The 26120-nt window shown below is 38.2% G+C and overlaps 3 protein-coding genes across 3 annotated transcripts; 2 read left to right on the top strand and 1 right to left on the bottom strand.

Moving 5' to 3' along the window:
* Positions 1-2861: 2861 nt before the first annotated feature.
* Positions 2862-5229, top strand: LOC114563409 (immunoglobulin lambda-1 light chain-like). Its single transcript, XM_028590271.1, has 6 exons — positions 2862-2932; positions 3064-3405; positions 3521-3856; positions 4012-4128; positions 4652-4716; positions 5077-5229. The coding sequence occupies exons 1-6, from the start codon at positions 2890-2892 to the stop codon at positions 5227-5229; spliced, it is 1056 nt and encodes a 351-aa protein (XP_028446072.1). The 5' UTR covers positions 2862-2889.
* A 7610-nt stretch (positions 5230-12839) lies between these two features.
* LOC114563356 (uncharacterized) lies at positions 12840-16741 on the top strand. The gene is made up of 6 exons (XM_028590210.1): positions 12840-12910; positions 13042-13386; positions 13488-13823; positions 14009-14125; positions 15211-15275; positions 16595-16741. Exons 1-6 carry the CDS (start codon positions 12868-12870, stop codon positions 16739-16741), a joined length of 1053 nt encoding a protein of 350 aa, XP_028446011.1. The 5' UTR covers positions 12840-12867.
* Positions 16742-22298: 5557 nt separating this feature from the next.
* Positions 22299-24692, bottom strand: LOC114563355 (signal-regulatory protein beta-2-like). The gene is made up of 6 exons (XM_028590209.1): positions 24650-24692; positions 24174-24503; positions 23413-23772; positions 23152-23259; positions 23007-23053; positions 22299-22914 (listed from the first exon to the last, which is right to left on the bottom strand). The coding sequence occupies exons 1-6, from the start codon at positions 24690-24692 to the stop codon at positions 22780-22782; spliced, it is 1023 nt and encodes a 340-aa protein (XP_028446010.1). The 3' UTR covers positions 22299-22779.
* Between the last annotated feature and the right edge of the window lie 1428 nt (positions 24693-26120).

The following is a 26120-nucleotide window of genomic DNA, read 5'->3' as shown; positions in this document are numbered from 1 at the left end:
CATGCAGGGTTCCTGGAATACATTTCCAAACCCAGTGATGGACGTAAATGACACACAGCAGAAAATTCCAATATGAATGTATGCCAAAGGAGACCATAGAGAATGTTACATTTAGGGATTGTAGGATTTATATATGCAAAACTGAAATTTCCTGAGATCCTGTTGCTTTGTGGCCAAAGCATGGCTCTTAAAAAAAATGTGGGATTAGATAAGATTGCCAGTGTGTAACCCATGCAAAACTATTTTAATTCAACATACATAGTTTGTCTGGATTTTTTGAATGGAATGCCGTCGAAGAAAGAGCATCAAGCCTGAAATGCCCGCTGCGGATCCAAGCATATTTTTTGTGTTTATGCCATTGGGAGCCCGTATTTGTGCAGACATTTATCATATGAATTGTTCTGTGCATTCTGTGTTAGATTGGACATTAATCATTTGCTCTTTTTTACATCCCTACTGCCATATTTGAGTGAAACTGAAAAAATTTAAGAAACAGAAGATACATAACTAGCTTTTTTCAGAAGCTATTATAAAAAGGACACTGATAGCACTAACCTTTAAATATGAATGCATCACCTGTACTGTAACTCTAAATATATAGGCCTATGTCTAGGCCTGATAAAAAAAAATCCTACAACAGTGCCTATAGCCCTCAGTTAAAAATGAATTTAATGTTGATATGTGTGCATTTAAAAAAGATGTATCCAGCCATTTGCTAAAGTGACACACTAAGACAGAGGAGCCATCTTAAATATTGTAAGAGCCAGCCAATTCAGATGCTCCACATCATTAATGATGACCCGCCCACTCTGCCTGTCAGTCACTTCAGCAGGAAGAGCACATCATACAGAGGAGGGCTGTCAAACCATCCATCCTCTAAACTCACTTCTTTTCAGTGGTGGTGAAAGGCAGCAGCAGAGAGAGACACTCTCACAGTATCACAGGAACACATTCACCTGGAGGTGATTTATAGTTTCTGACCTGCATATTTTTATCTGAGGGAGAAAGTCACAAATAACATAATTTGCCATAACATAATTTGTACTTTCACGCAAACAGAAACAGATAAACACACATTTACAGTCACCACAAATGATACGTGGAAACTTGCACAAGCATTGTTGTGGTTCAATTTAAGGTGTCAATACAAAGGGGCTTTTGTACTTTTATTTTGTTTAAAGGCAAGGAATAACACTATATTATTTTCATGAATATTACTTATAGCAGAAGGAAAAAGGCACACACACATGTGCACGCACACGCACACGCACACACACACACACACACACACACACACACACAGCCCCAGTCACACTATATGACCGTTTCATTGGTAGTTGCTGTCAAAGATGGGAATGGGAGGTGCTAATCATTCACTTGTCCCACCCTGGTCTTCTTCCAATAGAGTTTGAACTGTGATCTTAAGTTAATTTGCCCTATTATCCGCCAAAGCAATGACAGCCTTGCTAAAGTCACTTGATGCAGTGATGGACTGGAAGCCTGTTTTAATTAATTGTGAATGAAAAAAATCTACATTAAAACAAAATTAAAAAATGAACTAGTATGCATCTGTGATAATTGAAGATCGCATATAGTTGCTTCTTTACAAACACACAAAAGATAGACATTATTTGTACTTTGAATGAGCACATTAAAAAAAACACGACTAAAACTATAATTTAGCCTGCTGAAGCCTCTTGTAGCTCTTCCCTCACTACACATCCTGTTGAAGCCCATAGTCAGGTCTGTTCTGAGTAAACAGCCTTGATGGTTGGTCAAAGGGGGGAGAAATGGCCCACCTCAGCTTATGTCTGTCAGTGTAGCTGTTGCATGTGGCTTTGCTTGTAGTTCTCACGACAGACATGCAGAAGGCCTTTACAAAGTGCTGTCAGAACAGAAAGAGGGAGGAGTTTATTCATTTGAGTAGCAAGTTGTGCGCTATATATTTGCAATCATATCTGAAATGGGCCCGTCCTTAATCTTACTAGTTTCACTAAACAAAATGCCCGTTTGTGAAATACGTTTTATAAAACTGATGCATTTGGGAACGATAAACAGCAACATTCAATACTTCTTGCAAGACTATAAAGTTTTAGGTTAGCAATATGAGTACTGGGAGTTGTGCTAAGCCAGCAACGTCACTGTGAGAATAGGACTTCAGCCATTCAGTGGACTACCATTTTGAAGTGACCATATTTGGAGGAGAGGGTGGAGCTGAGGAGGAGCGAGGGGTGGATCTGACTGACACCCGAGGATATCACCGTGGTAGCGACTTGTCTATCACAAGGGAGCCACGCCCTAAAACATACCCTGCTTTATTGTCTATTTTACTGTAAATGGGAATCAAAATTTACAAAAGGAACATCATGCTTTAAAGAGGACTTTAAACTAGTGATTGAGTCCATAAACTCATAAGGAAAATGGTAACTGAAGTACATCAAGTGAGAAGTAGGGGCATTTCAATTAAGACCACCTCCCCGCCATTAAATAGAATGCAGGTTTAAGGCACTTTTGCATTGGCTTCACTTTTTAGGCCCGGAGTTTGACTGTTGATTGTGTCCTCTAAATACACACATACAGTGTGTCAGTAAGACCGATTTAGCTTAAAAACTTCCAGTGCTTGTTCTTAACTAAGCACAAAACACAAAAAAGGTTATCACCGAAACAATAAAAAAAAAACATCGGCTTTTGAAAAAACAAAAACCTAGAACATGTAGATTTCCTATCAAATGAAAATGGATCACAGGTTTGCTAAATGAAGGGGGAAGGTCATTTTCTACATTTCAGCCAATCACTACGATTTCTGCTTTGTAAACCTTGATCAACTCACTACATCTTCCATTTTAGCGGTGAGACATCAGTAGTGTAAGAGAAAGCTGCTGCACCACAATGATCAGAAGACTGGCTGTTTTGATTCTACTTAGTACCATGTGTAAGTGCAATTCTTAACTAGTGTGAGACCATGTACTGTACTGTAATAATCTAACAGGAAGCCATTTACATTATTTATTGTCTTTGTTCTCTCTTGTTTAAATTGTTATTGTTTGTCTGTTTTTTCTTCAGACCTGATTCAAACTGCAGAGGTTCCTCACCAGATCTCTTTGACTGTGGTTGAAGTTGGTAGAAATGTAACTTTGGAGTGTCCAGTTTCTGAGACGGGAGGCAAATTCTTTCACTGGTACAAGCAGCCTCTTGGATATACATTCCAAAGTGTCATTACTGAAGCTCATGGCAAATTAACTATTAGAAAAGAATTTAACAACTCACGTTTCACAGCTACAAAAAGGGATGCTCAGTATTTTCTTACCATTACAAATATCAGCAAAGAGGACGAAGCAACATATTTCTGTCACTATGGAGCAACATATACAGAGAGTTCCAATGGCTTCTTCTTGGCTGTGAACGGTAAAACATATTTTACTTTCCGTGTTTGTGCACGTTTTTGCACGTGCAAGTTTTATGTCAAGCAAATCATTTATATCATGAATTCTTTTGATATCTTTTTTAATGAATCATGCAGATCATAATCAGCAGAAATCTGTCTATGTGAAACAAAGTCCGGAGACTGAGTCGGTCCAGCCGGGTGACTCAGTGACTCTCCAGTGTTCACTTCTCTCCAAGACCAAAGGAAACACAGATCAGTGTCCAGGTGAACACAGTGTGTACTGGTTCAGATCTGGATCAGGAGAATCTCACCCAGGCATCATTTACACTCACAGTGATGAAGAAGAGGAAAGAAGTTGTGTCTACAGTCTGTCCAAAACTATACAGAACTCCTCTGATACTGGGACTTACTACTGTGCTGTGGTCACGTATGGAGAGATCCTGTTTGGTGAAGGAACTAAAGTGGAGACAAGTATGTTTTTAAAAGTTGTAGGCCTATCAAAATCATGTATGCATACAAGTTGTGCCTGGTGACAAACATCATTAGTTTTCTAAACTAACTAGTAAGTGATTACTCCCAAGGGTCCAGAATAAAATAATTCTCATTTAGAAGTGTATGTGATTCAGGATCAGAACTGGAGCCAGTTGTCATTGTTCTTGGAGTCCTGTTGGCCTGCTGTGTGACTGTAATCGCCGCCCTTATTTTCTACGGAAATCAAAGGAAAGTTTGTGAAGATTGCAAAGGTAGGTTCACCACACTTACTTTTTTAATTTCACTTAAGTCTGACTTTCTGAACCATAACAATACCATAATCTACATTTGTATTTCTAATTAACAAAATATGATGACAGTGAAAATAATCAAACACTTTACCCAAATAAAACTATCACTACGGCAGACTAAATACTCTTTATGTAAATAAATATATATTGTATGTGAAGGAAGGCAACACCAACCTACTGGTCATTATAGATAATGTCCCACCACCATATCATATTGCAGCAGAAACATCTAATTATAGAAGTTACATGCTATTACAAAATACTGTCTAGTTGCTCTTGAGCAAATCACTTCACCCGTGACTGCTCAAAGCTGTAGTGAAGTTAATCAGTGATTATCATTATAACACTAAAGGTGTATTGAACACATTATGCCAAAATCTGAAAATGTAATTAAAATATGTTGTTCATTTATCTCTGTGCTTTAGTGATAGGGTGAAAAAAATCACGCTGAAGGATATTATCTTTTATTTAATTTTTTTAACAGGAGCATTGAGTGCCTCCCATCATCGTGATAATGACAGGTCAACTGTGGATCAATCAAATGATCTGGTAAATATGTAGCGGTGTGTTGTCTGATTTGCACTGGCTAGGGGTAGAGATCTAGATGTGGGTGTGTGATAAATATTCTGCCTATACTCTTACTCTTTTTATTCATCAGATTATCTGGACATGACACATAATATTAGTCATAACAAAACCAATATAAAACTAACTGTTGAGCTGGAACAACATCTGTTACTGTATGATAAATGGGTTTAAAGCCAAACAATGTAGTGATGAATGAGAAATGATTACATAAAAGAAACTATAAAGCTCACTGTAAATTCACTGTAAAGCAATCTATACGCTAGAGAGGTTTTTCTAATCTCTGAAATATTTGTACTTGACACAAATATTACATTTTTGCAGGATGGTGAAGCAAGGGCAATGAACTACGCAGGACTGTATTCCTCAACAATGGAAGTGAAAAGAGGGAAGAGGAAGAAGAGAGAGTCACCACCAGAGTGTGTGTACTCTGTTGTTAGAGCAGATAACCACAACCAGCACCAGCCCTCTCTGTAGACAGAGCAGTCTGTGGAACGGTTACAGAGTCTCTGTAGAGAGACACGTAGCTTTTTGTTCCCAATTGCCATCCAATAGTGAAAGGGTGTGTATCAGTCTGAATGTGAATATTTTCTTTAGAAGTTTTGCACTCAGCTGATTTTGTGAAAGATCACCAGATTTTCAGTTGCTTTTTTACTTTAATGTCAAAGTGTGACTGTATTTCTGTAAGGGGACATGTTGACAACATTTCTGTTTGCTTTCACAGAAATCTGCAGCAAAACCAACACTTGTTTATTTGACAGATCCCATCAGCAGTAGTCTGGCTAGTCCACACAGCAGGAGAAAAACCTGCTGTGGTTTATTGGCATTTCTTAAAAAACAATCACAATTGTCAGGTGCAATAACGGTGCCACTGCAAAATAGCCTAGGGAAGGAACTCGTTTTGGTGGAACATATACGTTCAAAAGTTGTTTTAGTTGTGAAACAGAAAACTCAGATTGGACAGATAGTCTAGCAAGCTGTCTGGATTTACCGTTCAGAGATCTGAGGAGCAGTTAACCATAGTCCTCATAAATCCACCGGAGTTTAGAATGTCAACACAAAGAAAACGGAAATTGAGGGACATCCAAATGAATTGTCGTCGATATAGACTACACGAGCAGCAAAAGTTTGGCACTAAAAATCTGTGTTTCATTTATTCACATTGTTTGATAGAGTTACAAATCACAAATAGTTACACTCACCTACAACGAAACAAAAAACAGATAATGGATGCATAATCAGAACAGAACAGAATTTCTCGATTGTTAGGATTTGTTATGTATCAATGTCAACACTGCTCCAGAAGAAACATAGTGTCTTTTTTCTTTTTTTCTGTGTAGCAAAATTAGGAATAACCCTGTTGTCATAGATATGTTTTATTTATTGACATTGTTTGATAGAGTTACAAATCATGTTTACAAATAGTTACACAGCAACAACAACAAAATTCAGGTAACAGGCTGATACAGAGTACTAATCTGAAATCAGTATTCTTTTTCTCGAATTTTAGAATTTGCCAACACTGATCCAGTGGAAAATTCCATATTTACAATGACTCCCAGTTACAGTAGAAACCTTATTATTTATATGTAATGTCCATCTTAACGGAAACTTAGTTTCTTTTTTCTTTTCTACTGTGTTGCAACATCAATCACCCAGTTGTCATAGACAGATTTTGCTGGAAAAAGTTAATTATGGTGACATTTTCTTTTTTAACAATTTTCAGGGGTATTTTTTTCCTTTATTGAATAGCAATAGTAGCGACATAACAAGAAATGAGGGAGAGAGAAAGAAAGAAAATTTAAAAAAGGTTCCCAGCTGCACATGAATCAGGACTGTGCTGTTCGTGGTTGGTATCATAAACCCATCTGTCAGCCATCAGGGCACCCTTCTATGTAACTTTTGACAGTGCACATTTCACTCATAAAAGAGACACAAGTTAAAACTTATTTAGAGTGATATAACACTTACAGCATTACCTAAAAACCACAGATATCAAACCATATAGCTCCAAACAGACTAAGATACAGTACCAACTGATAGCAAACAGACCTGTTAACTCACTAATCCAACCCAAAAGCCTTGACAGCAGCGTAGCTCCTCTGTCTCTCTGCTGCTTTTGAATCCTTTATCGCACCACATCCAGTTTTCATCACAGTGAAGATGACAGCAGAATAAATACTTCTGTCTTCATCTCTCTGAGGAAATGAATGAGACGACAAAATAAAAAAAAGTCATAACAATTTTAATAAGGTTACTTCTACTGTAACATTATGGTTTTTACCTGTGGAATTTTCTGACCACCACTGTGTTTTTTCACGCCGACAGCAGCTGAAATGATGAAACAGAAAATACATAGCTATTAAATAAGAATGCAGTATTTTGTATGTAATGCTGTTGGATAGAGAACTATGAGTAGGTTCACTTACTGTTGTTTCTCTTGATGGCGTGAATGAGGAAGGCTGTAACAATCAGACTTAAAGCCAAGACAGCACACAGCGGAAAGATAATTGTATTGGCCTTCTGTGACCACACGCTGGTTCCTGAAACATTATCAAATGGAAAAAACAATAGGTAAAAGTAAATGATGTTTTATGTCACCTTCTGGTAAAATAATTTAAATACACAATACTTGATTTTAATAGATTACCTTTACCTGACAATCTATCACTTAAGTAAGCAAATGTGCTAATTAACAGCACAATGACAGTTACCTTCAATGTCCAGTTTTGATCCGTTTTCAGAAAATACCTCCCCACATGTGACCACAGCACAGTGATAAGTCCCGCCATCAGAGGAGCTGATGTTCTTAAAGAAGCTGTAGATACATTCATTTGTTGAGAGTCCCACTGGATTCTTTTCATGTTCTTCAAAACTCTTTCTTTGGATATAATTAAAACCTGGGCCACATGGATGTGATCCAGCTCTGAAAAAGAACACACTTTGTTTTTCTGGACACGTCTTGTTCTCAGAGTCTGAGAGGACTGAACACTGCAGAGTCACTGAGTCTCCTGGACCGACTGGAGGGACAGCAGTGGGATCAGGTTCTGGTCCTGGGAAATAAAAAGTTAAATAAACTATTAATATAATTTTGTTTTAAACAAAGTTGTAATAAAATCAAGGAATGCATTTACCTTCAACTCTCAGGACTGCTCCTTTGAAGTTTTGTTGATGTATTCTCATACAGTAGTAAACTGCAGTATCACTTAGCCTTGCTTTTGCAATATGCAGAACAAATGTCCCGGGCTCCTCTGTGGCTGTAATGCGAGGATCACTCTCAAAGCTAAATGTTTTTCCTAAGACTTTAGGAAATTCTCCAGAAACGAGCCTGATCCAAAACAAGCTTCCCGTTGACTACAATTCAGTCTCACATCACCTCCCACCCCAACAGTCCTGGTCTCAAAGATCTGATCATCTGTGCATCTTGAAAATATATTTTACATTAACAATATATTAAGAATTAAACGTATTACTGTAAGAACATGACAATACTTTAAATATATATGTGGAGTAAATCTGACATTTCAACATATACTTAGGCCCCACTCTGAGCATCAGCAGTAAGTAAAACACAATCATAATTTTCTGGTTATTCCTACTTATTCCTACTATACTTGAGACTGTTGTAATTTAGATGACATTATGAAAATGATTGACCATAATGTATATCAAGTGGGAGGGAACAGTTTCAGAGCAATCTGATTGGCGTCTCGTGTGTTGCAGTTTATGACCACGGTGGAAAACAAATCAACCATCTTACCAACCTAAACACATGAAACAATACCAACAACACACTTTGGTTTCATGGTGAGTTTCTATAACTGACACTGAGAGTAAACACAAGATAATATGTCTTTTAAACTTGACATCTCCAGTTTACAATGCAGGGTACCTGTTGTTGTCTCCAAATCCACTGAAGGACATACATGACACACTGCAGAAAAGTCCCATATTAATCTGTTTCTAAAGGAGACCAGGCTGAATTACTGCCACTCATTTTTTTGTGTATGTGTTTGTGTATACATTTAAGGATTGTAAAATTTATAAAAATGAAACTTCCTGAGATCCTGTCAATTTGTGGCTTAAAGGTTCTATGACAGGCTGCTTTTTGGATGATTTTATATAGGCCTTAGTGGTCCCCTAATACTGTATCTGAAGTCTCTTTCCCGAAATTCAGCCTTGTTGCAGAATTACAGCCACTACGAGCCAGTCCCACAATGAGCTTTCCTTAGTACGTGCCATTTCTGTGTCTGTAGCTTAAATGCTATTGAGGAGGAGAGAGGGGGGCAAGGTGGAGGGTGGGGGTGTGACCTTGACCAGCTTGTGGCCACGGTTGTAGCTCTATTTCCTCACGGGTGGGCCAAATTCTCTGGGCAGCTGTGGGCGGCGGGCAAAGCAGACAACGGGGAGGTAATCTTTGCACTTATGACTAGAGATGCACCGATTCCAACTTTCTAGGCCGATTCCAATTTCTGATTTTCTTTGAGTTAGGCCAGCCGATACCGATTTTAGCTGATTCCGATTTCATTTTTTTAACTACTACAGCACACACAAATATTTATTTTCTATCTTTTCTTTAATAGAACATTTTGCACAGAACATAGAAAAATTTTTGAACAGATAATGGATCACTATAAAATAGAATTATATAAATTACTCCTGGTGTGGGAAATTCACATACATCTAAAGAGCAATGTTAGAACCATTTCCTTCTTTTCACATCCAATATCCAACTAAAAAAATATGATTTTGGTGTCGTCCCTCCACCCCCTACTTTTGCCTTGCAGGTGTTGCATATTGCAAACTTGTTATCTTCTGCACACACGCTGACATGTTGCAGGTTAATTCACGAGGTTCCCTACATGTGCGAGAATAGCGTGGACATGCGCTTCACACCGCGACTTATGTTGTCAGTTAATTGTAGCATTGACCGGCATGAAATCGGCATATGTCAGACTGACCTGCCGGTCGCCGGTCATGGCCGAGCACGTGAAAACTGGCCAGTTCCGGTCACCGGCCGGTCTATCGGTGCATCTCTACTTATGACCTCATAAAGGGAAGATTCCAGGTTGGCCCATCTGAGCTTTCATTTTTTCAAAGGCGGAGCAGGATACCCAGGGCTTGGTTTACACCTATCACCATTTCTAGCCACTGGGGGAGCATAGGCAGGCTGGGGGAACGCATATTAAAACCTCATGAAGTGAAATGTTCATGCCATGGGACCTTTAAACGTTCAGCCTTGGTATTAGATTGCCAGTGTGTAATCCATGCAAAACTATTTTAAATCAACATACTTTTCAGAATTTTCTGAATGGGATGCTGTCTGAGGAAAAGAACCAAGTCTGAATTGCTTGCTGCCGATACAAGCCATTTTGTGTGTTCATGCCATTGGGTGACCGTATTTGTGCACATGGTCAGTATGTACAATGTTCTCCCTTTCTGCATTCAATAACTTCTCTTTGTTAGATTAACTTTTTTTTCAAATGCTAAATATTCATTTTAAAATGGACACTGATACAACTAACCTTTAAATATAAATGCATCACATGTATCTCTAAATATATAGGCCTATGTCTTAGGCCTGATAGAAAATCCTACAACAGTGCCTGTAGCACTCATTAATCATTACTTTAAGTTTGAATTGTGTGCATTTAAAAAATATGTCTCCAGTCATTTGCTGAAGTGACACAGAGGAGCCATCTTAAATATTGTAAGAGCCAGCCAATTCAGATGCTCCACATCATTAATGATGACCCGCCCACTCTGCCTGTCAGTCACTTCAGCAGGAAGAGCACATCATACAGAGGAGGGCTGTCAAACCATCCATCCTCTATACTCACTTCTTTTCAGTGGTGGTGAAAGGCAGCAGCAGAGAGACACTCTCACAGTATCACAGGAACACATTCACCTGGAGGGGATTTATAGTTTCTGACCTGCATATTTTTATCTGAGGGAGAAAGTCACAAATAACATAATTTGCCATAACATAATTTGTACTTTCACGCAAACAGAAACAGATAAACACACATTTACAGTCACCACAAATGATTCGTGGAAACTTAAGCATTGTTGTGGTTCAATTTAAGGTGTCAATACAAAGGGGCTTTTGTACTTTTATTTTGTTTAAAGGCAAGGAATAACACTATATTATTTTCATGAACATTTCAATATACCAACAACTTATAGCAGAAGGAAAAAGGCACACACGCATGTGCACACACACACACACACACACACACACACACACACACACACACACACACACACACACACACACACACACACACACAGCCCCAGTCACACGCGCTTTTCATTGGTAGTTTCTGTCAGAGATGGGAATGGGAGGTGCTAATCATTCACTTGTCCCACCCTGGTCTTCTTCCAATAGACAGAGTTTGAACTGTGATCTTAAGTTAATTTGCCCTATTATCTGCCAAAGCAATGACAGCCTTGCTAAAGTCACTTGTTGCAGTGATGGACTGGAAGCCTGTTTTAATTAATGGTGAATGAAAAAAATCTACATTAAAACTAAATTAAAAAATGAACTAGTATGCATCTGTGATAATTGAAGATTGCATATAGTTGCTTCTTTACAAACACACAAAAGATAGACATTATTTGTACTTTGAATGAGCACATTAAAAAAAACACGACTAAAACTATAATTTAGCCTGCTGAAGCCTCTTGTAGCTCTTCCCTCACTACACATCCTGTTGAAGCCCATAGTCAGGTCTGTTCTGAGTAAACAGCCTTGATGGTTGGTCAAAGGGGGGAGAAATGGCCCACCTCAGCTTATGTCTGTCAGTGTAGCTGTTGCATGTGGCTTTGCTTGTTGTTCTCACGACAGACATGCAGAAGGCCTTTACAAAGTGCTGTCAGAATAGAAAGAGGGAGGAGTTTATTCATTTGAGTAGCAAGTTGTGTGCTATATATTTATATATTTTTAAACTGTTTATTTTCTAACAAAGGAAGACTTATTATGTCTACAACATACAAGGCTCCGTATGCATTTTTGTAAGCTATACTTCTGTCTACCGTTGTGGGAAGTTGTGTTGGACAGATACACAAATGTGCACATGGCAAAATGTTGAGTGAAACCAAAGTGGATCAGACTTTTTTCACTGCAGACATTTAGACTGGTTAAACATAGGTGTTACTAGTAACATGTTTAATTGCAATCATATCTGAAATGGGCCCGTCCTTAATCTTACTAGTTTCACTAAACAAAATGTCCGTTTGTGAAATACGTTTTATAAAACTGATGCATTTGGGAACGATAAACAGCAACATTCAATACTTCTTGCAAGACTATAAAGTTTTAGGTTAGCAATATGAGTACTGGGAGTTGTGCTAAGCCAGCAACGTCACTGTGAGAATAGGACATCAGCCATTCAGTGGACTACCATTTTGAAGTGACCATATTTGGAGGAGAGGGTGGAGCTGAGGAGGAGCGAGGGGTGGATCTGACTGACAACCGAGGATATCACCGTGGTAGCGACTTGTCTATCACAAGGGAGCCACGCCCTAAAACATATCCTGCTTTATTGTCTATTTTACTGTAAATGGGAATCAAAATTTACAAAAGGAACATCATGCTGTATTAAAGAGGACTTTAAACTAGTGATTGAGTCCATAAACTCATAAGGAAAATGGTAACTGAAGTACATCAAGTGAGAAGTAGGGGCATTTCAATTATGACCCCCTCCCCGCCATTAAATAGAATGCAGGTTTAAGGCACTTTTGCATTGGCTTCACTTTTTAGGCCCGGAGTTTGACTGTTGATTGTGTCCTCTAAATACACACATACAGTGTGTCAGAAAGACCGATTTAGCTTAAACACTTCCAGTGCTTGTTCTTAACTAAGCACAAAACACAAAAAAGGTTTTCACCGAAACAATAAAAAAAACATCGGCTTTTGAAAAAGAACAACCTAGAACATGTAGATTTCCTATCAAATGAAAATGGATCACAGGTTTGCTAAATGAAGGGGGAAGGTCATTTTCTACATTTCAGCCAATCACTACGATTTCTGCTTTGTAAACCTTGATCAACTCACTACATCTTCCATTTGGGCGGTGAGACATCAGTAGTGTAAGAGAAAGCTGCTGCACCACAATGATCAGAAGACTGGCTGTTTTGATTCTACTTAGTACCATGTGTAAGTGCAATTCTTAACTAGTGTGAGACCATGTACTGTACTGTAATAATCTAACAGGAAGCCATTTACATTATTTATTGTCTTTGTTCTCTCATGTTTAAACTGTTATTGTTTGTCTGTTTTTTCTTCAGACCTGATTCAAACTGCAGAGGTTCCTCACCAGATCTCTTTGACTGTGGTTGAAGTTGGTAGAAATGTAACTTTGGAGTGTCCAGTTCCTGAGACAGAAGCCAAATTCTTTTACTGGTACAAGCATTCTCTTGGATATATGGTCCAACGTGTCGTTGCTGGAATTGTTGGCAAATTAACTATTGGTAAACAATTTAACAACCCACGTTTCACAGCTACAAAAAGAGATGCTCAGTATTTTCTTACCATTACAAATATCAGCAAAGAGGACGAAGCAACATACTTCTGTCACTATGGAGCGGCATATTCACAGAATTTCGTCAATGGCATCTTCTTGGCTGTGAACGGTAGAACATCTTTTACTTTCAGTGATTGTCAAGTTTTTATGTCAAGCAAATCATTTAAATCATGAATTTCTTTTGATATCTTTTTTAAATGAATCACACAGATCGTAATCAGCAGAAATCTGTCTATGTGAAACAAAGTCCGGAGACTGAGTCGGTCCAGCCGGGTGACTCAGTGACTCTCCAGTGTTCACTTCTCTCCAAGACCAAAGGAAACACAGATCAGTGTCCAGGTGAACACAGTGTGTACTGGTTCAGATCTGGATCAGGAGAATCTCACCCAGGCATCATTTACACTCACAGTGATGAAGAAGAGGAAAGAAGTTGTGTCTACAGTCTGTCCAAAACTATACAGAACTCCTCTGATACTGGGACTTACTACTGTGCTGTGGTCACGTGTGGAAAGATCCTGTTTGGTGAAGGAACTAAAGTGGAGACAAGTATGTTTTTAAAAGTTGTATCAAAATCATGTATGCATCTTGCATTAATTCATTTAGCCTGGTTAAAATGACATACAAATTGTGCTTGGTGACAAATATCATTAGTTTTCTAAACTAACTAGGAAGTGATCACTCCCAAGGGTCCAGAATAAAATAATTCTTATTTAGAAGTGTATGTGATTCAGGATCAGAACTGGAGCCAGTTGTCCTTGTTCTTGGAGTCCTGTTGGCCTGCTGTGTGACTGTAATCGCCGCCCTTATTTTCTACGGAAATCGAAGGAATGTTTTTGAGCATTTCAAAGGTAGGTTCACCACACTAACTTTTTAATTTCACTTAAGTCTGACTGTCTGAACCATAACAATACCATAATCTACATTTGTATTTCTAATTAGAAAATATGATGACAGTGGAAATAATCAAATACTTTACCCAAATAAAACTATCACTACGGCAGACTAAATACTCTTTATGCAAAAATACACCAACCTACTGGTTATTATAGATAATGTCCCACCACCATATCCTATTGCAGCAGAAACATCTAATTATAGAAGTTACATGCTATTACAAACTACTGACCAGTTGCTCCTGAGCAAATCACTTCACCCGCTACTGCTCAAAGCTCTAGTGGAGTTACAAGATAAGATAAAATAAGATAAGATAAGATAGACTTCATTAATCCCACACTGGGGAAATTCCTGTGCTACAGCACCTCAATAGAAAAAAAGAATTACACACAGAATAACACAAATACACATTAAGTAGAAGAAATAGAAAAAAATAGTTGGAGGTAACAAAAGAGTGATAAATAAATAAATAAATAAATAAATATGCATAGTGCATAATACTGCCCAGTGATGGCTCATATTGCAGAAACAGCCAGCAGTGCTATATTATGATGTTGCATTAAAGATTCTGACTGCTGCTGGAATGAAGGACCTGCGGTAGCGCTCCTTCCTGCACTGAGGGTGCAGCAGTCTGCTTCTGAAGGAGCTGCTCTGGTAACTCAGTCTCATGTAGGGGGTGAGAGGTGTTGCCCATGATTGATGCCAGCCTGGTTAACATCCTCCTCTCCCCCACCTCCTCTATGGTGTCCAGAGGGCAGACCAGAACAGAGCCAGCCCTCTTCACCAGTCTGTTTAGCCTTTTCCTGTCCCTCTCTGTGCTCCCAGCTCCCCAGCAGGCTACTGCATAAAAGATTGCAGACGCAACCACAGAGTCATAAAATGACAGTGATTCAGTGGTTATCATTATAACACTGAAGCTGTACTGAAACATTACAGGAGTAAATGTGTTTAACTGCAAAGCCAAAAACTGAAAATGTGATTAAAATATGTTGTTCACAAAATCACGCTGAAGGATGTTATCTTCTTTTTTTTTTAACAGGAGCATTGAGTGCCTCCCATCATCGTGATAATGACAGGTCAACTGTGGATCAATCAAATGATCTGGTAAATATGTAGTGGTGTGTTGTCTGATTTGCACTGGCTAGGGGTAGAGATCTAGATGTGGGTTTATGATAAATATTCTGCCTATACTCTTACTCTTTTTATTCATCAGATTATCTGGATATGACACATAATATTAGCGAAGTGTCTATTTGCACCCCCGGTACGAATAGCCTCGGCCACACAGCTGAGCTATTTACACCCTGTGACGTAACAACAAAAATACGTTGCTCGCGTGCACCGAAATCATGGCGGACGGATCTTCCATGACCGCAGAAACTGGCATATTAGGAAAGTTTTGTCTCTAAAGTTTATAACAATTGAATTTCTAGCGGAAAATGGATACTACAGTTGCGCTTTCTGTCTTCAGTGAAAGCATACAACCGTTGGTTTGTTAGTTAGTACCTATTTTTTTGTATACAGTATGGTTACCTAGCAACCGAGGCTTGAAGAAACCAACTGGTAAACAGTTTTTCATCTTCCTGAAAGAGCTGCTAGGTGAGTGGTTGGTACGCTTATCTTTGCCATGGAAGTTTGGAGTTAGATTCCCCTGTGTGGTGATCTTATTTTTTTAAATTTGGATTGGATAATTTGCATGCAATTGCGCAAGTCAGGATCCGCAAACGCGAATTTTTTCTTTTTCTGCAGCGTGGTAGGGGAAGACTCATGAATATGCCTGCTCTGGTTGGGTTGGTTAGGTTTAGGCAATAGGAGTGGGATTGGTTATGGTTAGGGTAAGAATGTCAGGGCGATAATATTATTGAGTATAATAATATTGAGTAGTATGGATAACTGTGTGTAAATATATGCCAAGGTACTGTAAATGCACAGGGGTGCAAATAGCATACACTGATATTTGTACCAGACCGGGTATTAATAGAACACATTGCTGTGTGCACCAAAACAAGGTACTAATAGCATTCATTTCTAATTTCACCAGGGTACGAATAGCACTTCTAATTGCACCAGGGTACAAATAGCATACACTGCTAATTGTACCATGGGTGCAAATAACATACACTTCTAATTGCACCAGGGTACAAATAGCATACGGCTAATTGTACCAGGAGTGCAAATAGCATCACCCTAATATTAGTCATAACTAAAAAATATAAAACTAACTGTTGAGCTGGTACAACATCTGTTACTGTATGATAAATGGGTTTAAAGTCAAACAATGTACTGATGAATGAGGAATGATTACATAAAAGAAACTGTTAAGCTCACTGTAAAGCAATGTATACTCTAGAGATGTTTTTTTGATGTCACAGACCTAATCTCTGAAATATTTGTACTTGACACAAATAGTAATAATTTTGCAGGATGGTGAAGCAAGGGCAATGAACTACGCAGGACTGGATTCCTCAACAATGGAAGTGAAAAGAGGGAAGAGGAAGAAGAAAGAGTCTCCATCAGAGTGTGTGTACTCTGTTGTATATTACCAAAACCAGCACCAGCCGTCTCTGTAGACAGAGCAGGCTCTGTGGAACGATTATGCTGTATATCACACAGTAGTGAACTGCAGTATCACTTAGCCTTGCTTTTGCAATACGCAGAACAAATTTTCCAGACTCCTCTGTGGCTGTAATGCGAGGATCACTCTCAAAGCTAAATTTTTTACCTAAGACTTTAGAAAATTATTCAGAAACGAACCTGATTCAAAACAAGATTCCCGTAGACTTGCAAGTACAAGTCAGTCTCACATCCAAGGGCCATCTGGCATACCAGACACTTTCCCAGTGGGTCGACGTGCTTTTTGGGCCGACCGCCGACACTTTTTTTTTTTGTTGTCCGCCCATTAACCGTCCCATAAAAGTGTAGGCCTAGATCGGGCGGCCCATTGTTTTTTTCAATTGACACTGGGCTGCTAGCCCAAAAACACTTTAGTCAAAAATATCACATAGGCTAGGGTTTTATTTTTCTGACAGACGCAGCCCATGAAACACGTAGCTCAGCGGCCCATTGGTTGTTTTCTTAATTGACACTGGACTGGCCCAATCATATCTTTAAACAGCACCCTCTTTGGGTTTCTGCCTGCATCCAGTTTCAGCGCGTCTGCCAGGCTAGAACAGTGATACAGATCATGGAGAAGAAACGCAAAGGAGGTGCAGAGAAGCTGCGTGAGAAAGGTAGCAGGACCTTTATCAGCTCCCGTGGCTGATGATAGTGGTGGTGGTGGTGTCGGTACAGTGGCATACACAGTGAGGAGGAGACTCAGGAGAAGAGGGACAGAGATGAGGGAGTGAGAGTAGAACCTGCAGTAAGCACAACTCCCCTTGAAACACTTTGCCCCTTGATAAAACTGAGTGGTGGACAAACTGTTGGTGATAACACTACAACCAGTGATGGGAGTAACACGTTACAAAAGTAACGCAATTTCAGTAATGCATTCCTTTTTGCTCTAACACAGTAATATAACGCAAACTAATAAAATGTCGGTAATATTATACCCGTTACAATCTCAGTAACGCAAGTTACAACGCATTTTAACCCGACATTTAGCGGCGTTTGTTTTTTTAAGAATTCACCAACACCGCTTTAATGAAACATTTCGCACAGAAAAAAAAAAGCTGTCTGCAAGTGTTATTTCCTGTTGCTTGATTCGGTGGTTGAAATGACTGCAGAGACGGATACATTTGCGACATAGACATCATTTTCTGGAGTTGTTTACGCTGCGTTGAAGCTAGCTGTCTTGTCACTGTTCCCGTGGTCAGAACTAGAGATGGTAGGCTAGGGACATCTGTGTCGTGTCAGTGCCGACAGCAATGTGCCCGAGCAACTGACTGAGATAACAACATGTCGGGAATTAATGTTTAGTCTTGCTACACGTAATATCATTACATTTTATCAGCGGTGGAAAGTAACTATACCATATGTTGAAGTTAAAAAAGTTAAACCATTGGTGATGTCTGATAAAAAATATGCTTTTAGTTAAATGAACACTGTAGCTAGGAAAAACACTGAATCAATACCGATTGCATCACACCAGTCCTAATCAGCATTCAACTGCCTCACCCCAACGCTAGCTTCTAAAGAATTAATTAGGTCATGTCTGTTATTTAGCATAAAGGTAGAAGCTCCATGTCCCCACAAGGAGACCTATTATTTAAACAGCTTTGAGAGCCATCCCCTGTTGAGCCAGACTTGATTAAGACAAAGAATGAGTATTCCTGTAGTTTGGAAACAATTGACACCGACTTGGTAAGATCCTGTGACCGGGTGTGGCCTCAAGACACATGGATTGGGAAGTAACACCTTTTCTTTTGAAGACATCTGACCAATAAGGAGGGATTTAATTTGAGGAACCACCCAGGTGTAGGGAATAAATGGGTGATCCTGAGAATGATTCAGGACTGTTTTTATGTGACTCAGTCAAGGAGAAGCATGATTTCAGTCCGCTGTCAGCTGCAGTGTATCTTTTGCTTTCTGTCTTGTCATTTTCATCATGTTGTTTATTAAACCTTTTGCTTAATCTTCAATTGGACCAAGTCTCTCCTTCCTCCTCAGAAATTAAACGAACACGTTGTTTAGAATTTCTTAACATGTAGGCTAATTCGATTCAATTGTAAGGTGCTTTTAATTGAATATTTTAATTTTCTCCTACTTATTAGGCTACCTCTAGTCCACCACAATTCAGAAACAAGTAGGCTATTGTACAATTTACTTAACTGTTTATTTTATAGCTTTAGTTACTTTGCAGATTCAGATTAATAATACAAAATAAATAATAAAGTAACGCAAAAGTAGTGTAAATCATTACAATTCAGAGACAGTAATATTGTAATATAACTAATTACTCTCAAATGACAGTAACTAGTAATCAATAATGTATTACATTTTGGAAGTAACTTGCCCAACACTGATGTATTAATAAATTACACTTTTTTTGAAGTATTTAATATGTCAACTCTCACTGATTCTTCCTTACTCATTACATGACGTTAGTAGTTTTAAGGAGTAGGAGTTGGTATACATATTCAGGGGAGCACAAGGATGGGTGGTATTTGTGATCTTATGTGGTGGGCCGGTCTGGGCCAAAATGCCAGGGGCAAATTTTGGTCCCAGTCCGTCCCTGCTCACATTGCCTCCCGCACCAACAGTCCTGTTCTCAAAGATCTGATCATCTGTGCATCATGAAAATATATATTACATTAACAACAGATGAAGAATTAAACTTAATTACTGTAAGAACATGTCAACACTTTAAATATATATATGGAGTAAATCTGACATTTCAACATATACTTACGCCCCACTCTGAGCATCAGCAGTAAGTAAAACACAATCATCATTTTCTGGTTATTCCTACTTATTCCTACTATACTTGAGACTGTTGTAATTTAGATGGCATTATGAAAATTATTGACCATAATGTATATCAAGTGGGAGAGAACAGTTTCAGAGCAATCTGATTGGCCTCTTGTGTGTTGCAGTTTATGACCATGGTGGAAAACAAATCATCCATCTTTCCAACCTAAACACATGAAACAATACCAACAACACACTTTGGTTTCATGGTGAGTTTCTGACACTGAGAGTAAACACAAGATAATATGTCTTTTAAACTTGACATCTCCAGTTTACAATGCAGGGTTCCTGTTGTTGTCTCCAAACCCACTGAAGGCCATACATGACACACTGCAGAAAAGTCCCATATGAATCTGTTTCCAAAGGAGACCAGGCTGAATTACTGCCACTCATTTTTTATGTGTTTGTGTATACATTTAAGGATTGTAGAATTTATAAAAATGAAACTTCCTGAGATCCTGTCAGTTTGTGGCTAAAGCTTGGCTCTTAAAAGTAGCCTTGGTATTAGATTGCCAGTGTGTAATCCATGCAAAGAATTTTAAATCAACATACTTTTTCAGAATATTCTGAATGGGATGCTGTCTGAGGAAAAGAACCAAGCCTGAATTGCTTGCTGCCGATACAAGCCATTTTGTGTGTTCATGCCATTGGGTGCCCGTGTTTGTGCACATGGTCAGTATGTACAATGTTCTCCCTTTCTGCATTCAATTACTTCTCTGTTACATAAAAAATCTAACCTTTAAATATAAATGCATCACATGTAATGCATCTCTAAATATACAGTATAGGCCTATGTCCTTAGGCCTGATAGAAAATCCTACAACAGTGCCTGTAACACTCAGTTATTCATTAATTTAAGTTTGAATTATGTGCATTTAAAAAAGATGAATCCAGCCATTTGCTGAAGTGACACACTAAGACAGAGGAGCCATCTTAAATATTGTAAGAGCCAGCCAATTCAGATGCTCCACATCATTAATGATGACCCGCCCACTCTGCCTGTCAGTCACTTCAGCAGGAAGAGCACAGCATACAGAGGAGGGCTGTCAAACCCTCCATCCTCTATACTCACTTCTTTTCAGTGGTGGTTTCCAGCAGCAGAGAACACTCACAGTATCACAGGAACACATTCACCTGGAGGTGATTTACAGTTTCTGACCTGCATATTTGTATCTGAGGGAGATGTATAGAGAATTAAAATGGATACAGCCTCTCTGCCAAAACACACTTTGTACTGTCACACATAAACAGATAAACACACATTCACAGTCAAAACAAATGCATGGAAACACATTTGTGGTTGGGCTTCAAACTAAGGTGTCAATACAAACTACTTTTCTCACTCTTTGTTTTGGCCTTAGGAGGCAGGCCGTTTGACCTTTGTTTTTTAAAGGCAAGGAATAACACTGTTATTTTTTATGATTATTTTAATATCACAACAACTTATAGCAGTAGGTAAAGGGTTCAGGATGGTTGGACACATATGCATACATGCAGTTTAGGGTTTGTACTTTGAATGAGCACATTAACAAGACAAAGTGGTTAGCCTCCTGAACTTGTAGCTCTTCCCTCACTAACATCCTGTTGAAGCCCATTTCAGGTTTGATCTTAGCAGGGTGTCTGCATAATAATTAACCTTTAATAATTTTTAAATGGGTACAGTAAAGATCAGTGACGGATGATCTAAGAGTTTTGGAGGGTTTGTAATTTAATATCAGAATGTAGGAGTTAGGCCATTAGATTGTAAACAGTGAGCAATATTTTGAAATCAATTCTGTTTTTTATCAGAAGCCAGTGGAGTGATTTAATTAAGTATAGGAGTAATGTGTTTGGTTTTTTGAACTGAGAGCCCTCTATCTCTCACACTTGGAGCTCTTCACATCTCATATCCTGTGGTTTTGGCCACATTTCTTCTCACCTTGCAACTAGAGATTTAGATGTGAGTGTGTCAGGTGATTAATATTCTGTGCAAGGAGTGTTACTATTTTTATCAGATTCTCTGGACATGAAATATATTATACTCATAACACAAGAAAAAATATATAAAACTGACTGTTGAGCTGGTACATCTGTTACTGCATGATAAATAGGTTTAAAGTAAAAAGATGATGACTGAGAAATGACATAAAAGAAACTATGTTAAGATCACTGTAGAGCAATTCATATTCTAGATCTGGTCTTGATGTTACAGACCTAATCTTGCCAGATGTTAAAGCAAAGAATGAACTCTGCAACACTGAATTTCTCAACAAGGAAAGTGAAAAGAGGGATGAGGAAGAAGAGAGAGTCACCACCAGAGTGTGTGTACTCTGTTGTTAGAGCAGATTACCACAACCAGCACCAGCCCTCTCTGTAGACAGAGCAGTCTGTGGAAAAGTTCCAGAGTCTCTACAGAGAGCTTCAGTTTGGGTGGGATTACACGTAGTTTTTTATTCCCAATTGCCATCTAATAGTAGGGTGATGGTGCTTGTTGTCAACATGTCTGTGTTAGCTTTTGTTGTTTTGTTGACATAAAAATTGATATTTATATTTCTTTATTGACATTGTTTGATAGAGTTACAAATCATGTTTACAAATAATTACACAGCAAAACAAAAATTACCGGTTACAGGCGACACAGAGTAGTAGTCCAAAATCAGTGTTCTCTTTCTCGAATTTTAGAATTTGCCAACACTGATCCAGTGGAAAATTCCATATTTACAATTACTCCCAGTTACAGTAGAAACCTTATTATTTATATGTAATATCCATCTTAACGGAAACTTAGTTTCTTTTTTCTTTTGTAGCAAAATTGAGGATATCCTAGTTGTCATAGACAGATTTTACTGGAAAAAAACAAATTACTTTGCCATTTTCTGTTTAAGCAATTTTTGGAGGGAGGCATTTTTGTCCTTTTTGAATTGCAATAGTGAGAGGATAGAAAATGAGGGAGAGGTAAATAATGAAATTTAAAAAACGTTTTCCAGCTGGACATGAATCAGGGCTGTTGCTGTTTGTGTTCTTTACCCGATCCATATGCCATCAGGGCACCCTGCTATATAACTTTTAACTGTACACATTTGCATGAAAGAGACACAAGTTAAATGTTAGTCAAAGTGATATATAGACTAACACTTACAGCATTACCTCAGATAAACCCTTTAGCTCCAAACAGACTAACATACAGTACCAACTGATGGCAAACAGACCTGTTAACTCACTAATCCAACCCAAAAGCCTTGACAGCAGCGTAGCTCCTCTGTCTCTCTGCTGCTTTTGAATCCTTTATCGCACCACATCCAGTTTTCATCACAGTGAAGACGACAGCAGAATAAATACTTCTGTCTTCATCTCTCTGAGGAAATGTGAGATGACAAAGTCAAATAACTAAAATAACTATTTTAATAAGGTTAACTTTTTAATAAGTACCTGTTGTGTTTTTTTTACCTGTGGAATTTTCTGACCACCACTGTGTTTTTGCTCAGCAACAGCAGCTGAAATTATGAAACAGAAAATATATATATAATAAATACAGATGCAGTAGTTTTTATGTAATACTGTTGGACAGAGAACTATGAGTAGTTTCTATTACCACTGTTTCTCTTGATGGCGTAAATGAGGACGGCTGTAACAATCAGACTTATGGCCGAGATAACAGAGAAAATAATTGTGTTGGCCTTCTGTGACCACACGCTGGTTCCTGAAACATTTTCAAATGGAAAAAAACAATAAGTAAAAGTAAATGGTGTTTAATTCAACTCCTGGTTGTATCATTTTGCTTGTAAAATAATATAAAAATTTATATTTTAAAATAAAACACTTTAAAAAGCAAATTTACTTATTATACAGTTACCTTCAATGTCCAGTTTAGTTCCATCTCCAAATAAAATCTCCCCACATGTGGCCACAACACAGTAATAAGTCCCGGCATCAGAGGAGCTGATGTTCTTAGAGAAGCGATAAACACAACTCTTCTGAGTGTCAGATCTCTTGTCACATTCATCATGTCTTCTTCCATCAGTGTAGATGATGTCCGGATAAGATTTATTCAATCCAGCTCTGAACCAGAACACACTGTCATCTCCTGGACACGTCTTGTTCCCAGAGTCGGAGAGGACTGAACACTGGAGAGTCACAGAGTCTCCTGGACGGACTGGATCAGATACTGTCGGCCACTGAACAACAGTGTAGTTTGATGTCCTCTGAGTGTTTCCTGCATCATACAAAACTGTGTTAAAAGGATTTCAAAGCACATTTTGAAAGCCAAAGTAGTGAATGCAACTTTAGTAGTTTGACATGATACTCTGCTTTAGATATGAGGATGTGTTGGACAAAACACAGGAACATGTTTAGTGTTAAATGGTTGAAAAGATTATTTTGTCAAATAATTAAGACAACACATACACAGCACCAATCAGGTTTTCACATACATTTGGAAATAATTTGATGATCTGTGTCTGTATATTTAATTGGATTGACATGGGAAGTTTTTAGACTTTTTCAAAACAGGCATGTGATCATTAAACAGTTATTTTTCTTAAACATTACCACAGTGAAGGTTTGGATCAGTGTCTGAGGCATTTGCCAAACTCTATAAAAGTAGATCATAATTACCTTTTATTAACAAATATGTCCCACTCCATACAGGACTTGTATACCGCTCCGTGGATGCACAGTGATACATTCCCTCATCTTCTTGGATTGTCCTCAGAATGGTCAGGTTGCTAAAATTGTTATCATTGTTCATTTCCAATCTTGATTCAGAAAACTCTGGTGCATACTCAGGTTTTGTAGATTCACGCTTTGTCACAACTAATTTCAGAGTTTCCCCGGCACTCTGCTTGTACCAGTCGATCTGTGGACGGTCAATCTTCTTATAATGGAGAGCACACGTGAAGGTTGCAGGTTCACCAAGTCTAACTGTGGTAACTGGAACTAGTGAATCTAAAATAAATGAAAACATACAATACATGAAAAAATAAATGACAATTAGTGTATGATGCATAACATTTATCATACAAAACCTCCATATCCACAGTAGCTAGTTGGCATGCAAATTCTTAACTGAATACTTATAAAATAGCACTTACATCCTTGATGAAGAACAAGCAGTGTAACCCACAACAGGATCATCTTGACATTGTGTCTTGTTAGAATAATTGTTGGCATTTCAGTGAGAAAAGGAGTGATGTCACAGGGCCAAGATCATGTATGTCACACTGGCAAATGCATCTGATTGGTTATCACAGAATAAATATTCAAAAGTGCACTTCCTGTCACATTGGTTTCATCCTGGCCTTTGAGAAGCATTTCACCTCATTCTTCTCTTTACACACTTCCAATAAAGGTTAAAGACAGCAGATTGCCTTTGTTTTTTTTACTGGATAAAATTGTGAAATTGTGACAACAGAATTGGACAAGAAATTCCATGATAGGTATAACAAATTAAAAAAATTATGACATTCCATTAACAGGTGTTGGACAAAAGGTATTGTAAAATGTGTAAAAAGATAACTGGATTTACAAAAGCATAGACTAGCTGTCAAATGAGTTACATTGTGCTTGATGTCAGAAAACAAAGCATCACCAGCAAGGTTATTATAGTTTAGCATTTTTCATTTGTTTTTATTTTTAATTTGTTTTTTTAATTTCAAATTCAGTTTTTTAAAGTGGTTTTCCTAGTTTAGTTTAGTTTTTATTTTTTGAAAATGCTTAGTTTTAGTCTTTTTTTGTAATATGGGTTATTGTCAGGGGCAAGATTCAAAAAGATCAGCAGCTATCGGGTCACTGGTGAAAGCACACCTGTAGTGTTCTCTGTCCCTTGTCTCAGTCATGCTGGGCCCTCATCCATGCCCTGAAAGGGTAACCTTCTGTTTCACACCTGGTAAACTGTTTAGCCTCCTTTTATCTGGGATTTTCCATTTAATAAATTGTCCAGTCATCTGAATAATCAAACAGGACTCTGCTGCTTCTGACTTTCTTCCGACTTTCAGTACCGCCATGATGCCAGGCGAAGGGCATGGACTATGTTGTGTTCTCTTTGACATGGAATGTCGGAATTTCTGTTGTGTGTAACAACTTTCATACAAGTCCAGTGTGATAACAAGAGTGCTAGAATGTATGCCTTGTTTTAAGTTTATCTACGGAGGGTTTTCATTAGTACACTTAATGGGTCACATTTACCAATGATCTCTGACCACTTGAACACAAAAAAAAACATAATGCCAGAAAGCATGCAGTTTATTTTACTTATATTCTGTTTATACTCTTTATTTTTTGGTAGTGTGGATATTGTTTTGTTAAAACAGAAAAATTTAATTTATGGCTATGATAAAAACAAAACAAGACTAATAGTCTACAGTCATGTTAGCGGCTCAGTGAGGCTGTACTGTACTTCAGCATCAGCATGCTAACATGCTCATAATGACAATGCTATAACATGCTGACAAGCAGCAAAATACTAACTGAGACTAATGGGACTGTCAATAGTTTTGCAGTTATTCAATCATAAACCAAAACATTAGGCAAATTGATATGGCCAATGGTTTTTATTTTTTTTAA

The sequence above is a fragment of the Perca flavescens genome, chromosome 10, assembly GCF_004354835.1.
Source record: "Perca flavescens isolate YP-PL-M2 chromosome 10, PFLA_1.0, whole genome shotgun sequence".
NCBI lineage: Eukaryota > Metazoa > Chordata > Actinopteri > Perciformes > Percidae > Perca > Perca flavescens.
This window is presented reverse-complemented; position numbering and strand designations above follow the sequence as displayed.

What these genes read in the sequence shown, in the direction of transcription:
- LOC114563409 (XM_028590271.1), top strand. Translation starts at nt 2,890, where the DNA reads ATGATCAGAAGACTGGCTGTTTTGATTCTACTTAGTACCATGT. An exon ending in AGGAACTAAAGTGGAGACAA is followed by an intron (nt 3,857 to 4,011) that starts GTATGTTTTTAA and finishes TATGTGATTCAG; the next exon opens with GATCAGAACTGGAGCCAGTT. An exon ending in TGGATCAATCAAATGATCTG is followed by an intron (nt 4,717 to 5,076) that starts GTAAATATGTAG and finishes ACATTTTTGCAG; the next exon opens with GATGGTGAAGCAAGGGCAAT.
- LOC114563356 (XM_028590210.1), top strand. Translation starts at nt 12,868, where the DNA reads ATGATCAGAAGACTGGCTGTTTTGATTCTACTTAGTACCATGT. An exon ending in GATTCTACTTAGTACCATGT is followed by an intron (nt 12,911 to 13,041) that starts GTAAGTGCAATT and finishes TTTTTTCTTCAG; the next exon opens with ACCTGATTCAAACTGCAGAG. An exon ending in AGGAACTAAAGTGGAGACAA is followed by an intron (nt 13,824 to 14,008) that starts GTATGTTTTTAA and finishes TATGTGATTCAG; the next exon opens with GATCAGAACTGGAGCCAGTT.
- LOC114563355 (XM_028590209.1), bottom strand. Translation starts at nt 24,692, where the DNA reads ATGATCCTGTTGTGGGTTACACTGCTTGTTCTTCATCAAGGAT. An exon ending in CGCCATCAAGAGAAACAGTG is followed by an intron (nt 23,054 to 23,151) that starts GTAATAGAAACT and finishes TCATAATTTCAG; the next exon opens with CTGCTGTTGCTGAGCAAAAA. An exon ending in GTGGTCAGAAAATTCCACAG is followed by an intron (nt 22,915 to 23,006) that starts GTAAAAAAAACA and finishes ACATTTCCTCAG; the next exon opens with AGAGATGAAGACAGAAGTAT.